The 24,161-nt window shown below is 41.4% G+C and overlaps 1 protein-coding gene across 3 annotated transcripts in view; it reads left to right on the top strand.

Annotated features, from left to right (window-relative positions):
* The first annotated feature begins 3,154 nt into the window (after positions 1–3,154).
* The window catches only part of RHOBTB3 (Rho related BTB domain containing 3), a 30,963-nt gene continuing 9,956 nt past the window's right edge, over positions 3,155–24,161 (top strand). For 2 of the 3 annotated variants that reach the window (XM_042822785.1, XM_042822783.1), the window contains exons 1-8: positions 3,155–3,349; positions 3,496–3,712; positions 13,691–13,883; positions 15,654–15,805; positions 17,744–17,855; positions 18,641–19,006; positions 20,433–20,545; positions 22,505–22,616. In XM_042822785.1, the coding sequence (XP_042678719.1) occupies positions 3,348–3,349; positions 3,496–3,712; positions 13,691–13,883; positions 15,654–15,805; positions 17,744–17,855; positions 18,641–19,006; positions 20,433–20,545; positions 22,505–22,616 (1,267 nt within the window). In that variant the 5' untranslated portion in view covers positions 3,155–3,347. The remainder of the gene's footprint in view (positions 3,350–3,495; positions 3,713–13,690; positions 13,884–15,653; positions 15,806–17,743; positions 17,856–18,640; positions 19,007–20,432; positions 20,546–22,504; positions 22,617–24,161) is intronic. The other variant, XM_042822784.1, reaches the window with a different exon arrangement.

The following is a 24,161-nucleotide window of genomic DNA, read 5'->3' as shown; positions in this document are numbered from 1 at the left end:
TTCTGCCTCACACTGAGTTTTCCATCCATCAGGACCCCTAAGTTTGTCTCTGCAGGGTTGTTCTCAATTACTTCTCTCAATCTGTAGTCATACCTGGGATTGCCCTGACCCAAGTGTAATACCTTTGCACTCATCCTTTTGATCCTCATTTGGTCCACACACTTCTCAAGTCTGTCCAGGTCCCTCTAAATGTCATCCCTTCCTTCTGCTGTGTCAAGCACTCAGCTTGGTGTCATCAGCAAACTTGCAGAGTGCACATCAAATCCCACAGTCTATGCCACTGATAAAGATATTGAAGAGCACCAGTCTAAACATAGACCTATGGGAAACAATACTCGTCTCTGTAGTACTTCCACCAATAGTCCTTAACACTATTTATTCCTTGCTTTCTCACATACAGTCTGCTTTTGTTGGCTTCAATTTGGTAGATGGTTGCAACAACAGAAAAACTCCTTTTGTCAGTTTATGCTCTGTTTATGCAAGAGGTCTGGGCTGTCTGATCTTGTAACAGCAATCCCTGTAGTTCTGTACAGGTATCAATGCAATTTAAGGCATTAGAACACACTTTTATTCACACACAAACACACAAATCTTTTTTTATCTGGAGACTCTTTCTATATATATACTTTTTTCTAAAGATAAATAAATAATGTAAACTTACTTCTCTCTGGGAACAACATAGTTTGTCACATAGTAAAACCTATTAACAACTGAGCAGAAGCTCCATGTATTGTGCAGAATGAGCGAATGGCCAGGATCTTAACAAGGTTGAATCCAAATGCATCAAATCATTTCACTGTCGTAAAAATACGGAGCAGTCTGTCATACCTGAATCCATGAAAGTAAGACTGCAGCATTTACAAAGAAAAAGTCTTTATCCTTGGATTGGCTGCAGCTATCTATCTCCTTACAATGGAAAATACCATTTCAATTTTGTCAGGAAAGATTGTGCATTTGATTTCTTTTGTTTTGTGTGCAGAACTGGCAGTGCTGGTGAGCCTCTGTGTGATTTGAGGAATGAATGAAAAGACAATGTTTTCTGCATCCCTCCAGCCCTTTTGAGAACTCAGGTCCCCCTGGAACTACATGCAGAGCAACAATTATACTATGTTGGATGAAGTCTTGATTAATTGGGTTGCTTCTCATGAATCTGCCTTATTTACCATTTCCATTTTCTTACTGCTGTTATAACTGTGTATGTGTGTGTACGTCTGTGTGTGTCTCCACACATACATATATACATGTAAGTGTGCATACATGTGCATACTTAGCTACAGTAGGTTATGTTCCCAAGTTTAGAAGAGTTTTCTATCAAATGTCCTCATTTTCAAAATCTAGACCACTAGAAGATCAAATTTGAGGATTCTATGGAATTTTTATGCCCTTTGAATAGTATATTAATGAGCACGACTGAAAGTGTGGATTGGCTCTGATGAAGTGAACTTCCAAATATCCAGTGTTTGGACACCATTAAGGATTTCGGTGTGGAAGACAACACATCGCAGTCTGGCAATCATCTGGGAAAAAGAAAACTTTTTTCTTTCATTGTCTAAGCTTTATTGCTACTAAGAAAAAGAATCAGACTTTTTTTAAAAACAAAAGGAAAACTAGAAACAGACAAACAAAGCCCCAGTTGTCATTTGTTTTCTAAACAAAGCTAGCTTGACTAGTGGAAAAAAATGGAATAAAGTAAGAAGCAGGATATGAAAATGTTAGTAAATATTGTTTGTTTGCTTCTGTACCCATTTGTTCTTCAGAAGGTCCTGAAGAATTTATAATAAAAATACAAAAATTACTGCCTGTCTTCATTAGTATGTGTCAGATACCAGTGCTTGGTCCAGTCAATCAATACAAAATAAAAACATTGTCAGTGGACCATCACCACCTCCCACTTCTGGCACCAATGGAATAGTACTCTCTCAGATTGAGCACTGTTGCAAAGTAAAGTTCTCTTAATTATTCTACTCATACTCCTAACGAGGCCTGTTCTGAATGAGTCCTTGGCTGTGGGATTAACAGCAGGATGTGTTCACCCAGCTGAAGGAGTTCATTTGTCTTGTTAAGTGTTTCTGTTTTGTTTCTTACAGTAAAGTGTGCAGCAGCTTTGGGTAGAAAATATGTGATTTCAGGCTGAATTTGTTTTCAGGTGGGATTGCATTAGTATTTATTTTAGGAGGGCTGCTCCAAAAATAGTGCCTCATATTTTATGATGCTGGCCCATGAAATCACAGATGGTTGTTGGTGGTATGGCAGTAGAGGTTTAATCTCTGCACCATTATCCCTTTGCATGTTGTTGCTGTGTGACAGATTGCAGCAGAGGGGCAGTCTGACAGAACGGTGTCTGACAAAGAAGTGTATGAAGTTGTGTCACTGAATTGCTTCATGAAGAGACAGTGGCACCCACTGACATTTGCTGATGCTTGCTGAATACTGATAGAGACCAAACAGTGGATGGAGCACAGTAAGGGGTGGGTAGTGCATTCCAGCAGTGGCACCTGCGATGTGAAAGGCAAGCCACGTTCAGGATGGCCATGTACAGCTGTCACACCACAAAGTGAAGGGTGTATTAATCAGCTCGTTCACGTGAATTGCCTAATGGTGGTGACGATGTTGAAAAATAGTTTTGTAGCAAAGAGCTTTCTCTGTCAAGTTGTACTGTTTTACCCTGTGTTGTAGTTTCCATGGAAACAAATAGGAGGCATTATATTCGGAGCACCCTCGGCTCCAAAAAGAGTGTTGTAAACAGCACGGTAACGCTGGAAAATCTGCACTTAAATGCAAGTGCATTTAAGAAGCCACCAGCCCAATATTAACTGACTCCAACGAGCAGGGCACGACCGGTCCTCCGCACTGCTCTGTCCCGCACCCCGACGCAGGAGGTCAGCGCAGGAGAGTGCCCCGCTGCAGCCCAATGCTGTTCTCGGTGCCCGCCGCGGCCGCACAGCTTTCCACCGGCCCGCACAACGTCAGCTCGCTCTCCCCACTGCGTCTGCCCTGCTCCAGCTGGCTGACGTCAGGATGCATGGCCGTGACCGAGCGGCCGGCGCTCGGCGTACGTGTGGGGTTCGGCTCCAGCCGCGGGTCGGTGCAGCAGGAGCTGCTGCTGCTTGTTCTGCTGCTGCAACCGCTGCAACAGCTGCTCCCACCGTGCGTCGCTGCATCCCGGCGGCTGGAGCGGCAGCAGGGAGCCGGGCATCCGCACGCAGCAGGGACATGTTGAGAGATTCCCGGACGTCGCATCCGTAATCCCTGGCATGGAGCAGCGGGCGGCCGAGCGGGCTGGAGGCTGGTAGCGCCAGCAGCAGCGCTCCTCTTCTCCGCTTCGCCCCGCTGTTGGATCCGAGATCATGTACGTGCTCGGCTGCTGGTTACCGGGGGTGCTAACGCCGAGCTAAGGAGGAGAATTCGAAAGGACTGACGTGTTGGTTTTGATTTTAATGATTTTTTTCGCTCTTTCTCGCCCCTGTCCTTGGTCTTTCATTGTTTTTGTTCCAGGTCAGTTAATATTGTAGCTTTCGGGAATGAGAGAGACGTGCTTTCTGAAGACAGTCAGCAGTCGAGTCTGATGTGGAGCTATCTCAGGAGGAGCGCTCTCATTTCCGAGATCGACAGCAGCCCGTCCGCCGAGCACGCCAGGAGCCCCGTCACCACCGAGTACCAAGCCTGCGTCTTCGGCAATGTCAGGCTGGTGGTGCACGACTGCCCGCTCTGGGTAAGAGATCCGCCGGGATCCATGCAGCTGCACCTAGCGGGGCAGGCTGCTTGGATCAAATAGAAAAATTTCGGTTTTCGGTTACCTCGCGATTTTAATCACGTTTTCATCTAAAATGTAACCAAAGCGTGTTGTAGTCTCAGGGAATCGTGGCAGAAAGTTTCTCATTGACGAGGTGGGAGATGGTATTTTCAAGCAGGCTGTTTGATGAAAGCTTCACTGGAAATAATCCACAGATAAACAAGAACACTGTTGGTGACACTGCATCATAAAATCTCTCTCAACATATTTATCACCAACAGTAAAATAAAACATTTATTATTTTCCTGTAAAGTTGGAAAGGCATACGATTTTCCAGCTTTGAAAAGTGACATATTCTATTATTTGTCCTCTGGCAAAATACACTGTGTCGAGTCATTTTAATTCTATTATAATCATTATATATTTCTTACATTGGAAGGTAAATAAAAAGAGTTCTGGCACTGGACCGTGTTATTGGGACCCTTGTTAGTAAGTGACACAACTGCAAATATGAACAGACAATTATTACCCAAGAAATGACACTGGTAATCTCTAATAAAACATTTAATGACTAGTTTGTTGCCTTTAAAAAAAAAAAAAATAGCTTTAACGAATTAAAATTCTGAGACCATAATCAGACCTGTAATTATTCAGCCCAGCAAGGGAAATTTGTTTTGGAATCTACAGGAATCGAAAAGTTGCAGAAATTCATGTTTAGGAGGTTGTAATCTGAAAACTGAATCATTTGATTCAACCATCAACCTGCGGTATGACTCTTTTTTTAAAATCACTTATAGACACCGAATGGAACTGAGGACTCTGTTTTCAGTCTTTGAAGCTGCATGTTACATGTGTGTCACGTGTTGTTTGGTTGGTTCACTGGAGCACAGCAATGAATGAAAGTTGCTGGATATTATTCATTGCTGTGGGACTTCACAGGAGATGTCAAGGGAGATCAGTAAGCGAAGTTGGAAGGGGACAGCGATAGCTGGAGGAAGGTAGGATAGGAAATACAGGTAGGCCTAGTTTTAAGATGCAGTTTTCATGTTTTTGTGTTGGTTTATATGCATTTGACCTTCCAGAGAACAAGATTCTTCATTTCTGGAAACATTATCACTTTGGGCACAGAAAAGCTATCTTGTTGTCTATGGCATTGTATTTTTGAGGGTTGGCCTCTTGTTTTTCCCTTTTTCAGCTGAAGGAGCCGGGTGAGGGAGCAGTGAGGAACAACAGGCATTCTTCACTTAGCCAGACATCTCAGATAGCTGGACTGCACTCCTTGGGAGGGCTTTGGCTTTGAGAGAAGCTGTTTGCTTGTTAGAGTACAGCAGAACTGGATTGGTGTTCATAGTCTAGATTCTTGAGGTCTGTTGACATCATTGTTGTCCTTGCAGGATTGTTCTTTTTGTAGACATACTGCATTACAGCTGAGAACAGTGACTGATGGTCCCACAAGAATAGTTGTTACTAACACTTCACGTTCTTTGAGGAAAAGGATTCTTATTTCCTATGTGTTACTGGTGCTTAAAGGTATTGGGATGGTGGGCTTTGTATTGTTTCCATCTCTGTCGTTTGAAATTAACTTCCATTTTACCTCAATTTGTATCTTATCTAGATTAAATCCACATGGCTAAGGCAGGCTGGCACTAGACATAAACTCAGCAAACGAATACACTGATTTACTATGAGTCTACTAATTAAAGGGTGGCAAGCTGCCTTTGCCCTCCGCACTCCTCAGTTCAACTCGCTGTCTGTAAAAAGCATCATGGGTACAATTTACAAAGTTTTCTTATGAGTTCTTTTGTGAGACGGATCGTGGTATAATCATGGAGTCATAGAATGCCTTGGGTTGGAATGGACCTTAAAGCCTACAAACCCAACCCCCAGCCATGGGCAGGGCTGCCACCTACCAGGTCAGGGTCCCATCCAACCTGGGCTTGAGTGCCTGCAGGAGTGGGGCATCCACAGCTTTTCTGGGTAATGCCTTACCATTCTCTCAGTGAAGAATTTCTTCCTAACCTCTATCTTCCCTCTTTTAGTTTAAAATAATCCCCCCTTGTCGTATCAGATCATGTAAAAAGCGTATTTCCTTCCTGTTTGTAAGTTCCCCTGAAATACTGGAAGGCTGCAGTGAGATCTCCCTGGAGCCTTCTCCACTCCAGGCTGAACAAGCCCAGCTCCTTCGGCCTTTCTTCAGTAGGAGAGGTCATCCAGCCCTCTGTGGGCTCCTCTGAACCCTTTCCAGCATCTCTGTGTCTGTCTTGTTCTGGGAGCCCCCTTGTAGAAGGTCACTAAATTAATCAGGCATGATTTGCCCTTAGAGAAGGCATGCTGGCTATCAGTAAACAGCTCTCTGTTCTCTGTATTCATTAGCATAGTTTTCAGGAGGATCTGCTCCATTGTCTTGCTGAACACAGAGATGGAATTAACTGGTCTCTGTTCCCTGGGTCTTTCTTCTTCTCTTTTTAAAAATGGGAATTGTGTTTCCCCTTTCCCAATCAGTGGGAACTCCATCACAATTTCTCAAATACGATGGATAGTGGCTTAGCAACTTTACCTCCCAGTTCCCTCAGGGCCCACAGATGCATCTCATCACTCTGTGCACCTTCAGATTCCTTAGATGGTTTTGAACCGAATCTTCTTGTACAGTGGATAGTATTTCATGCTCCCAGTCCCTTCCTTTGGAGGGGTAATGTCACTTGAACACTTGCTTGGGAAGATGGAAAAAAAAATTGGCTGAGTACCTCAGCCTTTTCCATATTCCAAGTAACAAGGACTCCTGTTTCCTTCAGGGCCCACTTTTTCCCCAGTCTTGCTTTTATCACAGACGTACTTACATAAGCCCTCCTTGTTGCCTTCTACATCCTTGCCCAGATTTAGCTTTTCATGCTTGATCCCTGGCTGCTATGGCAATGTCTTTGTATTCCTCCCATGTTACCCATCCTCTGTAGACCTTCCTTTTGTGTATGAGTTTGCCCAGGAGCTCCTTGTTGCAGGCCTACTGGCCTTTTTCCATTGCTCTTTGTTGGGATGCATTGCTCTTGAGATTGGAGGGGGTGATCCTTAGGTACGAACCACCTGTCTTGGAAATCTCTTTCCGGTAGGACTTAATCCCACTGTACCCCAATAAGCAGTTCTCTGAAGAGGCAAAAGCCTGCTCCCCTGAAGTGCAGAGCAGTGAGCTTGCTGTGTGCCTTCCTGATTGCCCTAAGGATCCCATGGTCACTACAACCAGGACTACATTCAGGATACACAATCCCCACAAGCTTTTCTTCTTGTTGATGAGAATGAAGTTCCTCACTGCACCTCTCCTCACTGAGCCCTCTATCACTTGCCTGGTGTATTGTCATCCAAGATTCCTGTCTGTCTACAGAGGGCTTCATTTGCTCAGTCTTCCTCATCAGGTGGCCTGTAGTAGAATCCCCACTGTAAGGTGAATTATTCCTGCTCTCCTCTTAATTCTAACCCATTAGCTACCGTCTGCTTCTCAGGCAGAGTTCCATATGCTTCATCTGGTCAGTGACACAGAGAGTGGCAACACATTTTCTCCACTGTCTGTCCTTCCTGAAGATCCTGTATCCTTCCATTATAATGCTCCAGTTGTGGGACACATCCCACCACATCTCTGTGATGTCTGCATGCATGTGCACGTCTCTAACTCCTTGGGTGTCAAAAGCCCAGGTGGGGTTGGTTGAACTCTTGGCATCTTGCTGCATTCCATAAATCTCTTTGAATGGGTTGGGTTGTGTCAGGGTCTTTCAGGAGCTACTGAAGTCCTGCTGGGCTGGAGAAACATGAGAGATCTGGACTGTGCAATGAGCATCACCTTTGTGGTGGCATTGTTATCCTTGTCTGCTGTTGAGCAGCAGCTCAGTGGTGAGGGTGTGGTATTAGATGACAGGAGGTGGCTACCAAACTGTCCAGGAAGGAACAAAAGCTTCTTGGGCATGGTTATCTATAGGTAATTTCTGTCAGAGGCAGAAATTCTACCGGCTCTGTGGAGTAGTATTCCTAATCTAATATGAGGCTAGAGCTGCTTTTTTTTCACACAGCGTTTCTGTTTTGACCCTGCAGGAACTTTTAGTATGTTCACTGCCTGTGCTGGGTGCTGCAATCTTTGATATCACTATTCTTAGAAAATTACAAGAATAAAATCATGTTTACAAATGTGCAAAGCAGCAGCAGTGTGTTGTGAGGAGACTTGTACCCTGGTGGCAGCTGCAGGGTGCAGGAGAGTACTGCAGGCTTTGGGAAGGGTGCTCACCATCCCGCCTCAGTCATGCAGGAGACCTGGGGCTTTAGAGATAGCAATGGAGCATACTTTTCAAAATCTGTTTTTGTAAATATAAAATGTCACTGCTTCCAAAACAGCACTGATGTCCATCTGTCAGGTGCTGGGTATATCTCTGTGTCCTGCTGTGTCCTGCTGTGTCCACTGCGTTTGCAAAGTTGCATGCTGATACCTTCTATGTGCAAGGGACAGATACACCAGATGACCATTACTTAGAGATTGATATGGCTGGAACACATTTGGACAAAAAATATGGACCTGGTATGAGAAGGGAGATGAAGAACTAGAGAAAACGTGTGTGCTATCACCCTTGCTGCATATTTTATTTGTAGTGACCAATAAGTTGCTACTGCATTCTCAAGCTGGGATCTCATAAAGCACACTGAACTAGTATATCATACCCTTTCTAATTTATTTACTTTTTTTATAAACCTGATTAACGGGAGTTAGAAATTTGCAAGGAATAATTTGAAAGGTAAATTCTAAGGTTTGCTTTAGAAAAGGTTGCTTTGTTTAGGAAGCTGTGGTTGCATTAGATTTTACAGTCTCTGGAAGTGAGTTGACTTGTCTGTGATTTGAATCTTCTGTCACTTTATATTGAGTTCAGTTATACTGCTGCATGTATACAGGTAAAAACTGCAGGAAAAGCACAGACATCCACAATCTGCAGTATCAAATGGCAAGTATATCTTTATCAGCTTCAGAGCAAAGTATAGCACAGAAACTATAATTTATATTTTGATTTGCTGAATTGGGGTGTTGGAAAATATGAGTGAATGAATGACATTGTGAGTCACCCCTTGCCTGCATTACTTTTTCTTTCCTCCATTGTTTGGAGCAGTACCATAAGGACACTGGAGCATTTCAGTTCCAGGTAGGGGTTGTACTCTCCTTTTCATATTTTTTTCCTCTCTGAGTGACTTGTTATTCTTCCTCAGGGAGCAATATGTCCAGAAGCTTGCTTCCTCTAGTTTATAAAAGATGCTTGATTTCTGGAATCTAAATCTCTGACATCACTGTGTTCCCTGGGGCATGTAGGTTCTGAAAGGAGAGAGGAGAGCAGCTGCAGTTTGAGGAGTGCTTTGTGCTTGACCATGCAGCTGCAATGGGATGTGCTGTGCCTACACCTGCTCCCAAGTACAGGCCGTGCTACCCACAGGGCTGCAGACCTCCATTGCACTCACTGTTGTACAGATATGCTAACTGCCATTTTAAAAAGCTCTCTTTTGATTTTTTTTTCAGAAAACTGCTTTTCCACTATGTCTTTCCATGAGTTTTGCCACATTTTTTCTTCTTTCATTTTTTTTTTTCTTCCTTTTGTTTTTTTTTTTCTTTGAATTGTTTGAGGTTTCTTATCTCCATGGTGTTATACATGGTGCAGTTATCTGGCTTTTCCTTTGCAGCAATATCCTTTTGCTCAGCCTTCTGGCTAGGCTGGGTGGCCCTCTGTATGTCTGAAGCCAAAGGAGCCTCATCTGCCTTTTAATTTTATTCATTGTTTTTAAAAATACAGTCATATTACTGCTTTGGGACAAAACCATAATTTGTAATTTTTTGTTTTTTGGTATGTTGACTTTTCTCAATTAAAAATTTTCTGTCTGATGTTGGCAGATTACAGTGAGTGTTCAAAACATGGTAAATTATTTTTCCCTTATTTTACTTTTTACAAATATTCTTACATCATTTTACAAGAAAACAATGCAGAGAAGGCTCAGTTAATGTTGAGTGAATCCATGATCCTAGACAGAGATGAGCTTCCCAACAGCCATGGCACAACCATCTTGGACTCCAGGAAAACTCAAGGGGAATGGGACTCAGCCATGGTCAGGCTCCCATGCCCTGCTGCTGCTGCTGTGGTGCATTATCCAGGGCTAAATGGACAGTGAGATCCTCATGGACTTGTGGAAAGAGAGTGGGCACTGCAAGGGCACAGTGGATTTCACTGCAATTCCATACAGGCATTCATAAATTATTTATGACAAAGCTACTATTGTCCTCTAGAGGAGCCATGTGATTTTGCAGGAAAACCACGTCTTCATTGCCTCTAAAGGCTTTGTTTTCAGTGTAACTTCTTGAGAAGCATGATTCACCAGTGGAGAGAATGCCTTGTGAGAGAGGTACGTAGTGGAGGCATGTAAGGGAGGAGTGCACCTTGTTTTCTAGTAGGTCCCAAAAGGAATAGCAGCAGAACTCTGGCCATAACTAATAAGGTCACATAATTGGAGCAATAACTTTGACTATGCATTTATTCTTTTTGTGAGTGTCTGTCTCGGGAAGTAGACTGTGCCAAGAGCAGGAAGTGTGATGAGAAGTAGCTGCTACATGAGTGTCATAGACAGAACCTGGTTATTGTTATTCCTGAACTTACCATCTAAAGAAACTCCTTTGCAATTTTCATATTAAAACTTTCCTAAAACTGATAACTAAGAAGTACTTAGTATGGCTAAAGCTCCAGATGCTCTGTCCTAGTGCTATCTTGAGCAAAAATCCCTTTGTTTTGTCAGAGACATTTTTGAAGCATTTTCCCTGCCATGAAAGCAGTAATCTAAAAGAAATACTCCACATTTGAAGCAAAATGCAAATAATTGCAACAAGACCTCTGGGGATGTGTCTTACTCTGCTCCGTTTGTACAGGTAACATCTATTTTCAAGAGTGGGCTTTGGGGCACGTGTGAGAGTTTAGGGAAACTGCACAACACAGTTCAAATTGGGTGTCATGAAGCTTTGATCTGGTGCATCCAGCATTGTTCTACCTTCTTTCATATGCTCAGGACTGGCTCTTTTTCTGGGAAAGGGGATTCCATCCCCACCGGAACTTTGTCAGTGCTGCTAAAAATGCTTCTTTTTAGGATTAGCAGAGACACACAGTGGTGACACAGGGTAGTGGACAAAAGTACAGACCTCCACAAAACTGCTGCAGTATGCAGCCACATGCAACTAAGAACTTGCTACAGCCTGTGCTAAGTGTTTGTAAGACCTTTTTTCCTAGAAATTCAACAACAAAGGGCTGTATTCATGCATCTGCACAGTTGTTTCTGTTAAGGATACTGCCACAGCTGCAGAGACGGAGACACAAAAGTACAAAAGGATTTTTAGCCCATTACATACAAAGTAATGGCCAGGTCTTCTTGTCCTTGTTCTTTTGTCATCCAAACTAAATGTTTTTCTTATTAACATTGTCTTCAAAAGGAAAAGTGTATGTATTCCTTTGCTGTATGTTGAGTTCTTAAGCTACTATAATGTTAATGGCGCAATGCAGTCAAACACAAGTACAAAATACGCTGTTGAGATTCTTGCAAGAAGAAGAGGCTTAGAGCTATCATTAGTAGGATTTAGGGCATGGATGGTGTTCCACAACAATCTTTTCTTGGACTATGGTCTCTTTGAAGATCTGGGCTAAGGGCTGAGGCCAGAGCAGAGTGTGTGTATTAGAGAGTTCATGTCATGTCCAGAGTTGACAGGGCTGGTGTCAGGTTGGAGACACAGGGTGCTTTGCTAGAGAAAGAATACCCACTATTCTTATCACAGACGTACTTAATGTGTCAATATTTACTTTGAAACATGCGTGTTCTGGGTAGCAATCCAGATCTTTTTGGTTTGGATGAGATGGGGTCTGAAGGTCTTTCTAGACACAGATGTTCCTCTGCTGCAACTCAGGTCTAGGCTTAGGCTGAAGCTAAGTCTTATGATCAGAGCTGGTTCTTTTTTGGAAGGATTTCTGAGTTCATATTCACAAAACCTCATAAGTCTTTCTAAAGTCTTTCTTTGCGATATGAAATGATACTATAGTATATCAGAAGTGTATTTATCTCTGTTGAAAAATGGAAAGACCTACATTTATAGACATGTAACACGTAAAAATTACTTATTACATTTAGCAGGAAGTTTCCATAAATGTTATATTATTGATGCTTAAGCTTACTGGGAATTCTTGTGTGTTTGTGCACTGGTACTTGAAGTTGTCAGTGGTGATATTACTGGTCATCCCAAATATCATAGGAACAAATGTGCAAATGTGCTGGGCTAGAACTCGAGCAGGTAGAAGGAAGTTGCTAAGCAACAGGCATACTATCTGTCTTTCAAATGTAATAGCTAAATATTCTCTACTGCTTTTTGGTTTGTGTTTTACTTTTCATTAAACCTTTGATTTCATGTAACCCTATTGAAATGCTTCTCTTGAGACATTTATCAGCTAAAAAGTGTAATAGCTTCCCCCTGAATATTCCTGTTCTTATTCCTGGCAATGTGATCAGTTTCTGTGAATGCTCATCTGGCTGATTTTCTCCAAGGATTGTACCCAGTATTCTTATTACAGAGGTACTTAAGTTAATGTGTCAATATTTACTTTGAAGCACATGTGTTCTGGGTAGCAATCTGGATCTTTCTGGTTCGGATAAGATGGGGTTTGAAGGTCTTTCTAGGCAAATATTTGCTGATTTATCGACTTCCATCAAGTTTGTGCTATCTCTTCTTATTAAGTGTGGGGACAATATTAATTATTCAGACAGATGTGGAACAGTGCCTCTTTTGAAGTGATCAAAAATACCTATATTGACTATGAAAGACCTATTGATATTAGTAATCTTCTATGAATGTCTTTGGTTCCTAACTGTAAAGTTTTTATGCCTCTGACCCATTCTTCGGAACTCATATGCATTTTCCCTCTCACCCAACCCTCCGTTTGAGGCCAGTTCTCCTGTCACTTCTTTTGTGCCCATTTCCTCCTCTCTTCCATGTCTTCCATATTTCATCATGGTTTGTTTCCATTCTTTTTCTCAAGATCATCTTTTCTTCTAAGTTGTCCTCATGCTGTGTAGAACTGTTCGGAAAGATGTTGCTATTTTTGGGTTTTGAGTTGACTCTCAGTTCTCTGGATAATTTCCAGATTTCTTTTTGTCAAGAGTTTTCAGTTGCGCATATGTGAAAACCTACTGGTATTTCTGAATTAGCCCTCAATAGAGCAGATATTTTGAAATTACAGTTGCCATGCAAATGATAAATACATAAATATTAATTGCATATTACGTGTAGGTGTAATACATGGAAATTAATTGGAAACAAAATACTTTAAGAGTGTAAATCTTAATCTAATAGCCCTGAATAATGGCAAATTGAATGGGAAGTCAAGGAAGGAAAGTTACTTATGTGACTAAGATCTTTTCAGTGAAAATATTGATGTTTGTTTCTACTTGGAACCACTTTTTGTGACTACTGCTAGTAGTTTTGGAACTACTTTTTATGAAGTGGGTAATAATTACACTCCACTGATGAAATTCATATTGAAATGTTCCTATAGTATTGTGCTCTGTACACAGCTGTGTGAAATATTTTGATAATTAATGATTTTCTATGAAATTTATAGTAACGGATTTCTACCACTGAAAGTTCTTTTATTTCCTTAATACAAATATTTGCAAAAGCTAAGTAACTGTAACAACAGTATTTCTTCTTGTAAGTGTGTTCCTAGATAAACACAATTAGAATGACTTGTTTCCCAAACAACAGAATTACAGAGTATCAATTCTGGTCTTATTTGCATGTCTTCGAATAGGAAATTAAAATACTGCTGGAAAGTACTTCACTAAGATCTTGCATTAAAGAATGTTGAATAGTTCATCTTTCCATCTCTGGCCTGGAGGATTCTTGATCTTTTTTTTTCTGTTTAGGATATATTTGACAGTGACTGGTATACCTCTCGCAGTCTCATTGGAGGAGCTGATATTATTGTGATTAAATACTCTGTCAATGACAAGACTTCATTTCAAGACTTAAAGGACAGTTATGTTCCAATGATAAAAAAGGCATTAAACCACTGTTCAGTTCCAGTAATAATTTCTGCTGTTGGTGCAAGAAAAAACGGTATGTATCTGATCTGCTGAAGTTATAGTTAAAATATCACTTAGAAATGAGATATGTAGTAATTTCACAAGAAGCTGATTGCTTTTCCAGGTCTCTAACACACACAATTAATCTGTCAGAATGACAGTAATATGCTTATGTACTGTGGTTCTGTAGGCTGGCATGTGGGAGGGAACATTATGCTTAATTAACCCTGGTGACAAAAGGCTTCCTATCCTGCCCTGACCTCTGCAGCAACTCTTTTTGTGAAGTCATCATACATGGGGATTTAGTCTATCTCTTGGGCTTAGGAGGCATGAGTCTGAGCGTATGAGATGAGTTCTAAAGCTACTGGTTCTTTCTGTCCACGCTGCAGGTATCATGTATCTCTAGCACATGGCATGAAACTCAGTGCATCAGCTTGCAGCCACCCGTGAGGGGTGAATGCCAAACGTCAGCCCGAGTTACTTTTACTTAACACGTTTGACTAAAACAAATGTTTCTGAGCATCCCACCTGCTAAGAGTGAAGGATGAGATTTATGAGCACATTTACAAACAACGTGAGGTTTATATTCCGTGGACATAACATTCAGTTTTGCCAGAACCAAATTTCATATCCTTTCACTCAGTGATGGATAAAGGATTTTTAAGGAACTCGGTAACAGTTAAAACTGTATAATTATTATTGCCTCAAGTAAACCACAAGCAGTAACAAGATGTTTTCATGCTCTGATTTATACCAGGGTAATAAATCTGCCGTTCAAGATGTAAGGTCTTGATGAGGTGGTGCTGGGCTTCCCCAGCTCCTTCTCTTACCTGCTGTTGCTATTTGAAGCACAGGTCCTGCCAGCCTGGCAGACCGCTACTGGCATTTTCCCTGTCCAGTTTTTCCCTGCCTCTCTCCTTGAACAGCTCAGCGTGGGAGAGGTCTGGCTGCGACCCACTTGGGCTCACAGAGAGCCCTTTTGTTTCTGAGCAGTATGTGCGAGCGCAGCAGCTTGCTTGCACAATTACTAAGAGCTTAATCCTTTGTCGCAGCAAGTATTGCTGCCAAAAGAAATAAAAAAGGCAGTGTTAATGCATGCTATCCATGGGTCAGAGCAGTGGAAACTAGTCTAGAGCATGTGCATTGTATCTGAACACACATTTTTACAGGTAAGTTCTTACAGGCGTTAAGCAGAGTTGCACTTGGGTGGCTAGTAGATTTTAATCAGGTTTTTTATAGTCTTCAAGAGCACCTATCTTGGCATTAAGTAATATGCAAAATATATGTGAATGAGCCGTATTCTGCTGCACATATGTGCTCACAGCAGCTGGGGACAGGCAGTGGAAAATTTTCCATAGCTGAGAGCTGTGTGAACAGGTTGCACTGCAACAGGCTGGAGAGTGAAAATGCATGGCAGTGCCTGCAGGCCAGAACAATGCGTGTGGACACAAGGACACACAGGACCCAACCCAAACCAGATTTCTGAAGGCACTGCTTGATTTCTGCGCAGATTTCAGAACGTCCTACTCAAATTCTCTGCCTTGCACTGAATTTAAATTGAATGTAAATGGCATTTAAAACAATGTGAATGTAGAATAAACTGGGTTTTGTGTAGTATTTTGCATACTATTTTGAACCAATTACAAAGAAGTTGTTCTTTTAGCCATGATTATAGATTTCTTACTAGAAAATAACTGCTCCCACTTCCCACTTTGTTACTGTCTGAACAGAACATCTTTACAACTCTTTAGGAAGTATTCCAATTGCTGGAGCACAGTGGCTCACCCATGTCCCTGTTTCCCAGCAGTGCCCTGTACGTGCCCACTGTGCACTCTGGACAGGAGGAGCTGCGTCACTACTTCTGAAGGGGCCCAGCTGGCCAAGGAGTTTGGAGCCACCTACCTGGAGCTGCATGCTCTCAATGACTTCTACATACAAAAATACTTTGGAGGCGTGGTGAGTGTGACACAGTTCAGTCCAACACTGAGCTCAGCTGCAGCTGATTGGGTCACCTCCATACGTCCCTTCCAACTTGATAACTCTACGATGTCCTGATTATTATTTTTTTCAACTTTCATCTCTTGCTCCCTCACTGTTGTCCCACTTGTAAAATGAAAATGATAAGGTTGCTGAAGTGACTGATTTTTTAGCATATTGTTGTGGTTTCTCAGTTCTCATTCAAGCCTTATGGGGAGCGGCTGAAAGAACTGGGATTGTTCAATTTGGAGAAGAGGAGGCTTAAGGTGGGGGTGTATTTCTCAATACAACTCACTGAAATGGGTTTGTAGAGAGGCGGGGGTCAAGCTCTTCCCTCAGGCATGAGCAAGAGGACGAGTGGTAGTGGCCTCAAGTTGTGCCAGGGGAGGTTCAGTTTGGATGTTAGGGAAAATTTCTTTTCGGAAAGAGTGGCAATACACTGGCACAGACTGCCCAGGGAGGTGATGGAGTCAGGGTCCCCGGAGGTGTTTGATACATGTGTGAATGTGGCACAGAGAGACCAAGTTAGTGGGCACTGTAGGGATAGACTGATGGTTGGACTTAGTGATCTTAGTGGCTTTTTCCAGCTTTAATGATTCAGTGATTTTAATCCCAAGCAGAAGCCAGTGTCAGCTGCAGTAAACTCATATGAGACAGAAGCTGAAAAGCTTGTTAAATACACTTCACCTATAACCAGCATTTTCCTTTTTCATTCTTCTGGGTGCAAGGAGATCCACTAAGCAGTTTCAAACTTCCAGATTTATTTGTCTTTATAAAATTATTTCAGCTTAATGTTTAATTTTCAGTTTTATGAGATGTTTTAAACAGCATTTTAAAAATAAATGCATCTTTTATTTACTTCCCTGGTAGCATTTGGGTTTGGAGAAAAAAAAATGCAGCAGTTTGGTACAGTGATTTCACATGATCTTTACGATAGTCCCTGAAATAATAATGCAGTGTTTTTCCATGGGGCCTGATAGACATTTGACATATCTGACACATCAATTAGTCAATTTTTATTGGATGCATTTGTTTCTGATTAAAAACAAGGAATCCTCTCTACGTCTTGTCCAAGCAGGTCTGCTGGTTCTTATAAAGTACTGTGTGCACCTTGGGTGCTAGAATTGTTTAACACCTCCTTTAGCTAGAACAAAGCTACCCTTTATACCTCTTTGCTCTTGTAAAATGGACAATTTCACCTGAAGTACAATTTTATTGCAGTGATCATGCTTGCTGTGTCCTGTGGTAAAACAAACCTTGCTCACACAGATCATGTTGTAACGTGATTTTTCCAGAATGCACATTACAGCAGGGTGTCCAACCTCTTGGCTTGCCCGGGCCACACTGAGTAGAGAGGAATCATCTCAGACTGCATATAAAATATATGATGTAGTTAATGTCAATAAGTAACAAAGCTTCTTTTTTTCTATATATATTTTTCATTAAAAGTTAGAAAAAGAGGACAAAAAAAGTAAAACTAGTGGACTGGACACATATGCATTAGGCATTGTGTGGTGCTGGTTAGCTGCAAGCTGAAGAGCTCATGTATGGCTTTGTTGTTTCCATTACTTGCTCCTGATTCTTACTAAGTCTTATTATTCTCTGTAGTTGTATAATTCGCAACCACTGGAAGTTGATAGATTGAATATCTTCATGCCTGTCATTTTTGAGGAGGTTAAATACGAGGGGAAAAAAAACACTGCCATTTGAATAAATCATCTTTTACATTATGCCAATTCCAATTAAGTTTGGTACGTTATACTGTTAAAGAAGTGCTAGGACTCTGGCAACCTGGATAACCGTTTGTAATGGCTGCCAGTTCAGTCCTCCATATAGCATCCACTCATTGTCCTTAGTTTCATGTCTAGTTTGTTCTTGAATTAATAGGACTTCTTAAAAATATGCTTCATGTTCTAGCTGGAATATTTTATGATCCAAAGTTTGAATCAGAAGTCATCTGAAAAAATGAAGAAAAGAAAAAAGACCCAGAAGTGCCATCGACTGCAGCCACCTCAGCTGGAACAGCCAGGTGCTGGCCGATGTCTGGTCTCTGCTGTGTGTGTGGTGTTCTTTATGCAGTTAACATTTTGTGGTAATTATTCTGAGCTGTGCTACCTGTCATCAGCTATTCTGGTTATGTTGCTCTATTTGGACAGTCTCTTAGTGCTGGTTTAATTAATTTGAGGAGAACTGTGCAATGTTGCAGTGGACTTTAATATATTTTAGACAAAAATACGTGTCATTTTCTCATATACTTGACAAAAAAAACATGAATGTACATATTGATACAAGCTTTATGTAAAAAATTTACAGATACATTTAAAAAGGCAGTAATTAGCTAATGCTTTGTTGTAGGATTTCAGCAAGTAACTTTTTTATTTGCTGAAAATTAAACAAGGGAAATGTGTGTACAGCTACACTTGAACTACTGCACCTAGTTTCCAAGCATCTGATGCACATATCCAGTGCAGTAATCACTGACAAGTGTTTACCTTTCAGAATGTATTTATCTTTTCTTGTGCCTACTAGAAAGCCACTCTGATCATGATGTTTGGCATTAGCTGCCAAGGTTTGTTTTGAACTTGAGTGCCTTAAGAGGTTTTCTAAGAGGGTGGACGTCTTTTACTGAACATGTTCTACTAGATATTTCCACCGCTGTAGCAATTTACTAAGTGTATTGAAATTGCATGTAAGATATTTTCTTACCAATTTTGTTTTCAAAAATTGTCCTTGATTTGATCAGATTTCTGGGGAGAAAATATTCTGTAGGTAATAATTGCCACAATTTTACAGACTGCTTCTTAACTCTCACAGAAAAAATGCCCATTCTAAAAGGCGAAGCCTCGCACTACGACTCCGACCTGCACAACTTGCTGTTCTGCTGCCAGTGTGCAGACGTGGCCTTTTACTCAGAAGACTCCAGCAAAGTGGTGAAAGCTCACAAGGTCATCCTGTGCTCGGTGAGCCACGTCTTCATGTTGCTCTTTGATGTGAAGAGTCCGGCGGACATCCACGACCCCTCCATCCTGCGCACAGCACAGAACCTGTTTGCAGTGGAGGCTGGGGCTGGGCTGCTCACTCCTCATGGTGTGCCACCATGCAGTGTGCCTGTCAGGGTGGTCGTTAAGGACTCTGACTTCTGTTCCTGTCTGTCGGACATCCTGCACTTCATCTACTCAGGTACCCTGTGAAAATGGGCCCATCTGCTCAGTTCTGCTGCTACAGCAAATGTCCTGCTCAGGAGCACATGCATTAACTGAAGAAGCATGCTTTAGCTGTCATTGGGTCATGCTGCATTGCTGCACCTACCTTATCCCTTGTGATCACTAGCAACTGAACATGAAAGAAGCCCTTTACCCACGTGTAATTTCAAAACTAAATTAGCTGTCATTCCTGATCTAATGAACAAAGCTTAATACTTAACAGTTTTTACAAGCCAAAGTCAATTATAAATTATATTCAAAGCTTTACTAATAAAATCTAGACCTTGTGACAGTTTCACATTCCAGGGTTTTTAAATATTTTTAGAAAACATTTAGATTGACTGCGTTCTCTAAAAATGTAGAAGAGAATGCAGGGTTACAGAGGTAAAACTGTCTTGTTTTCTCTTCTATATATGGTGGTACTCCAGAGAAAACAATGATAACTGCTCTGAACGCAGAGCACTTCTATACATTCCAAGTATTTTGCTATCAATTAAATATAGGCAGTGGTCTCACCTAAATGAGATTAGCCATCAAGACAATTGAAAGATGCCAAAAAACTCCAACTGTCTTTGAAACTACCACAGCAAAGTGTACAAGGATAAAATTGGTGCTTCCATAATTTTTCCTTTGACCACTGCCACCTGAACCGCAGCTCAGGTTTAGCAATAATATTATTTACTGCAAATAATTTTTTGACAGTTTAGGCCTTCAGAGCCTTCACAGGCCATCAGAAGGCCATTTTAACTCTGACCAATTTTTGAAATATTTAGCTTAGATTAATTTTTGAAAAAAAGCTATTGAGATACGTAACAGAGTACCATCAGTTTGACTCTGAAAATCAGAGAGAAAGAAATCTGTTGTAAACCATGTGCTTTTTTAAGTTACCAGTATTCAGAACATGACTGCACATGGAGCTTTTCTGGTTGAGGCACCTACAAAGCAATTCAGATACTATGGAAGTCTCATAGACAGTAAAGCATTCGGTACTGAATGCTTTCCTGCAATATGTGATGATTGAGATGGGACGAATCACAGAAATCCATTCTGAAAGCAAGAGAGATCACAGAATCACAGAACCATGGAGACCTCTGGAGATGATTTAGTCCAATCTTCCTGCTAAGCCAGTTTCCCCAGACTAAGTTACACAGGAAACATTCCCGATGCCTCAACCACACTGTCCATACTTGGTAGCATCACTGTAAAAGTCATCTCTAAGTTATCATGAAAACTTGACTGGCAGAACTACATCTTCTGTTTCCTAAGAGAAAATATCCAGCTGATCTATGTGCAAAAAATGTCATTTCTGCAGGATGTTTTTGACATTGATAGCAATTTTTCTCTGCCTGCTGAGTGCTGTGCCTTGTCTATTTGTAAGTCAGCTTCACCTGGTTTTCTTACAGGTGCTTTTCAGTGGGAGAGATTAGAGGAAAATATAAAAAAGAAGTTGAAAGATTCTGAAAAAGCTGAACATGTGCTTGAGAAAGTTAAATGTATCCTGAAAACTCCGGAGAAGGTAAATCTAACACACTTAGGGTAACATGTATCACAGAATCACAGAATCACAGAATCACAGAATCACAGAATTGTAGGGGTTGGAAGGGACCTCCAGAGATCATCGAGTCCAACCCCCTGCCAAAGCAGGTTCCCTACAGCAGGTCGCACAGGTCGGCATCCAGGCAGGTCTTGAACATCTCCAGAGAAGGAGACTCCACCACCTCCCTGGGCAGCCTGTTCCAGTGCTCCATCACCTCACTGTAAAGAAGTTCTTGCGCACATTTGTGCAGAACTTCCTATGCTGCAGTTTCTGGCCGTTTCCCCTTGTCCTCTCTCCACTCACCACTGAAAACAGTCTGGCCTCACCATTCTGCCCCCCACACCCTAGATATTTATAGACCTGGATCAGGTCCCCTCTCAAGTCTTCTTTTCTCAAGGCTGAACAGACCCAGTTCACTCAGCCTTTCTTCATAACAGAGATGCTCCAGGCCCTTCACCATCTCTGTGGCCCTCTGCTGGACTCTTTCCAAGAGATCCCTGTCTTTTTTGTACTGGGGAGCCCAGAACTGGACGCAGTACTCCAGATGAGGCCTTACCAGGGCAGAGTAGAGGGGGAGGATCACCTCCCTCAACCTGCTGGCCACGCTCTTTTTAATGCACCCCCGGATGCCATCGGCCCTCTTAGCCACAAGGGCACACTGCTGGCTCATGGCCAACCTGGTCCACCAGGACACCCAGGTCCCTCTCTGCAGAGCTCCCCTCCAGCAGCTCATCCCCCAACCTGTACTGGTGCATGCAATTATTCCTCCCCAGATGCAAGACTCTACACTTGCTTTTGTTAAACCTCATCCAGTCTTTTTCTGCCCAGAAAAATGTAGAAACAGTTACAGAAGTTCTCAGAAAATTCTTCCTCATCAATCTGCGTTTTACGCTCAGTTTTGTTTACTTGGTCTTCTACTGCTTTGCAAGTAGGTTGTTATATGAATTTGCAACACAGAAGCATAGACATGCTGAGGTCATGTGCTGAATGAATGTAACCACTAAAAAGCACATAAGTAGATCTCCCTAAAGGATTACTTTATTTATAGCTTCATGCGCTGTCTAACAGTATGATGATGTGTCCCTAATTCTCATGTAGTAAGGGCTGTCCAGAGGAGCTTTACTTTCCTGAGTAGGTGCCAGAAATTTTGCTTCTGCAAGAGACTGGAAGACTTGATTTCCCTTATAAATGTGATGCAGAAATCTGCCTATTGCTTAAGGTGTTTAATTCAGCTAATGACTTTGCAGTAAAATATTGTTTACATTTAGTTAATTGTGCCAATAGAAACTTGCAGTATAGCATTAGTTTTAACAGCCATTTATTTATAGCTTTTATATATTCCCCAACTTTAGCACTTGCACACAGTGTTTCTGTCAGTGTAAATGGGAAGTCATCTTGTCTTGAAATCAAGATCAGCAATATAAAGATCAAAAGTAACTGAGCTATTCCAAGCTTCTGATCTCTCAGAGGTAGTCTTGTCAGACTAAGCATCCAGAGACAAACTGTTCACAGGTGTAGGGAAAAAAAAAAAAGCCCTGAAATCTTGTAAGATAATCAACCCAACTTTTTTTTTTTTTTTTTTTTTGGAGGGGGGGGGTGGGTGGTGTGGGGGAGGGAGAGAGGGGGATATGGGATTGGGTTTTGTTTGTTGTTGTTTTACTTAAGGCTTTTGTTATACTTTCAGAATACTTCTATTTCATGTTTAAATTTTTTTCTGCAAAACTTTGAGCACTAGAAATGAATTGGGCCTGGGGCTGAAATGGTAAGGAGGGTTGCAGAGTAGCAGATGTGAAGGATGTTGTTGGGTAGAATTACATAAAATAGATAGTGAAAGACTGTTGCTTAATTTCCTCACATAAATGATATTTTGTAATCACTTTTTCTTTTTTTCCTATGGGCAACTGTACATGCTGACTTTTTTTATAATTTAATTTGCAGGTAAACAGTTTGCGGGACTGCCAATCTCACCAGATAAAGCGGCTGTACAGTACCTCGCTCAGGCTGTTCTTTAACACGCCTGTCCTGGCAGATGTCATCTTCACAATACAAGGTACCTCTACTCTTCCATGTCACCAGCAATTCTCCTCTCTGAAAGGAACTGGGAATGACAGAAACTGAATCAAAACTGAGAAAATGCGTGCACTTTCCTGCCACGGTTTTTTGCTTATCAGTAGCACTTGTCTGAATGGAAGCTTTGGGGCAGTGTCCACACTCAGCAGTTTGTTGAACCTGGTGTTGTCTGCCTGTGTTGGTACAGATTGTACCACTCAGATTTATGCATATTTCTGGTAGCCTAGCAAAATGAGGAGACGCTTCTGTACAGCCCTCAGCTCTCCTTTAGTCTGTGAGGACCGTACATCATAGCACTGTCTCATGGGTGACTTTTTTCAGAAATTAAAAATGCCTTCACTCTTAAATGCAAAAAAGATTATAGAAAGATTTTTTACATGCATGTTTTTTGAGAATAAGAATTAGGTTGTGTTTTAAATGCTAATGGTTTTCTCATGCCCACTCTTCATGCAGAAGTGGTCTTTTAGAGTTTAACGGTTGTTTAATTATTTTAGATTCAAATCTCAGAGCCAAATACGAAACATTAATCTCTCAAAAAATAAGCAGATGGGAACAGGCAGATTCCTTCTAAATGTTCTGTTTAATAATGTAGTAAAAGCTAAAAAAATAATCTTTGAAAATGAGAACAAAATCCTAATGTTGAATCTGATGACATGAGCAGTTCAGCTCAGTGACCCATTCCTGAAAGTCCCTGTGGGAATTCGATGAAACCGTATTACTATTGTATATTTTACAGAAAAAAAATTACTGCCAACTGACTCAACTTGTACCTTTTTAAAAAAGCGCATTTGTCCAGTAATGTAGGCTTATTTTTTTAATTTGATAAATCTTCCAGGATTTTTCACTAATTCAAAAATCGCAATTATTACACTAAAACTGAGTAATTACCAAGTGATACTCCATTTAGCATAGTCTGTTGTGCAGCTCAGGAGGAAAGGAAAAAGAAGCACAAGTGAATAGAAAGAGAACAAAAATGAGGAAATAGCAGATGTTATGAAAATGTTGGGTAGGTGGCAAGGTTGTGGTTGAGGAGGAAATTAAAACTGACTTCTGTGTAGGCGCACGTGCTGTACTTATCTTAGCTGTCAGTTGGCATGTTTCTTACAATCTGATGAAATCACGTACCTCTGACTCAAGTCCTCATTCTTTTCGTGGTTGCTGTCCTGCCAATGTTTGTCTGTCAAGCAGGACTGCTGAGTTCAGCTGAACTCTGAGGAAGTCTGTGTGTTGGCACTGATGTCTTGGACGATAGGTGTGTTCGAGAGGAGGCTGAAAAACCCCGCTGTTTACTGTGTCTTCCAGTAGTGGAGGGCATGATTCACTTGTAAATATTATAAATGGAATAATGTATGACCACTGTTTTCAAGAGATAATGATTAAGAAACGACTTCTAGGTGAAAGAGTTGGTCTACATAAATTTATGTTGATAAAATGAATTAAACAGAATGTTATCTGTAATACGTTACCTTCCCCTGTTTTATGTGGTTATGTGCAAGTTGGACTTTGTTACCAGTTGGGTTGCTGA

This window comes from Centrocercus urophasianus, unplaced genomic scaffold (genome assembly GCF_019232065.1).
Source record: "Centrocercus urophasianus isolate 14NV4802_14NV808 unplaced genomic scaffold, USGS_Curo_1.0 seq_21, whole genome shotgun sequence".
Classification (NCBI taxonomy): Eukaryota; Metazoa; Chordata; class Aves; order Galliformes; family Phasianidae; genus Centrocercus; species Centrocercus urophasianus.
This window is presented reverse-complemented; position numbering and strand designations above follow the sequence as displayed.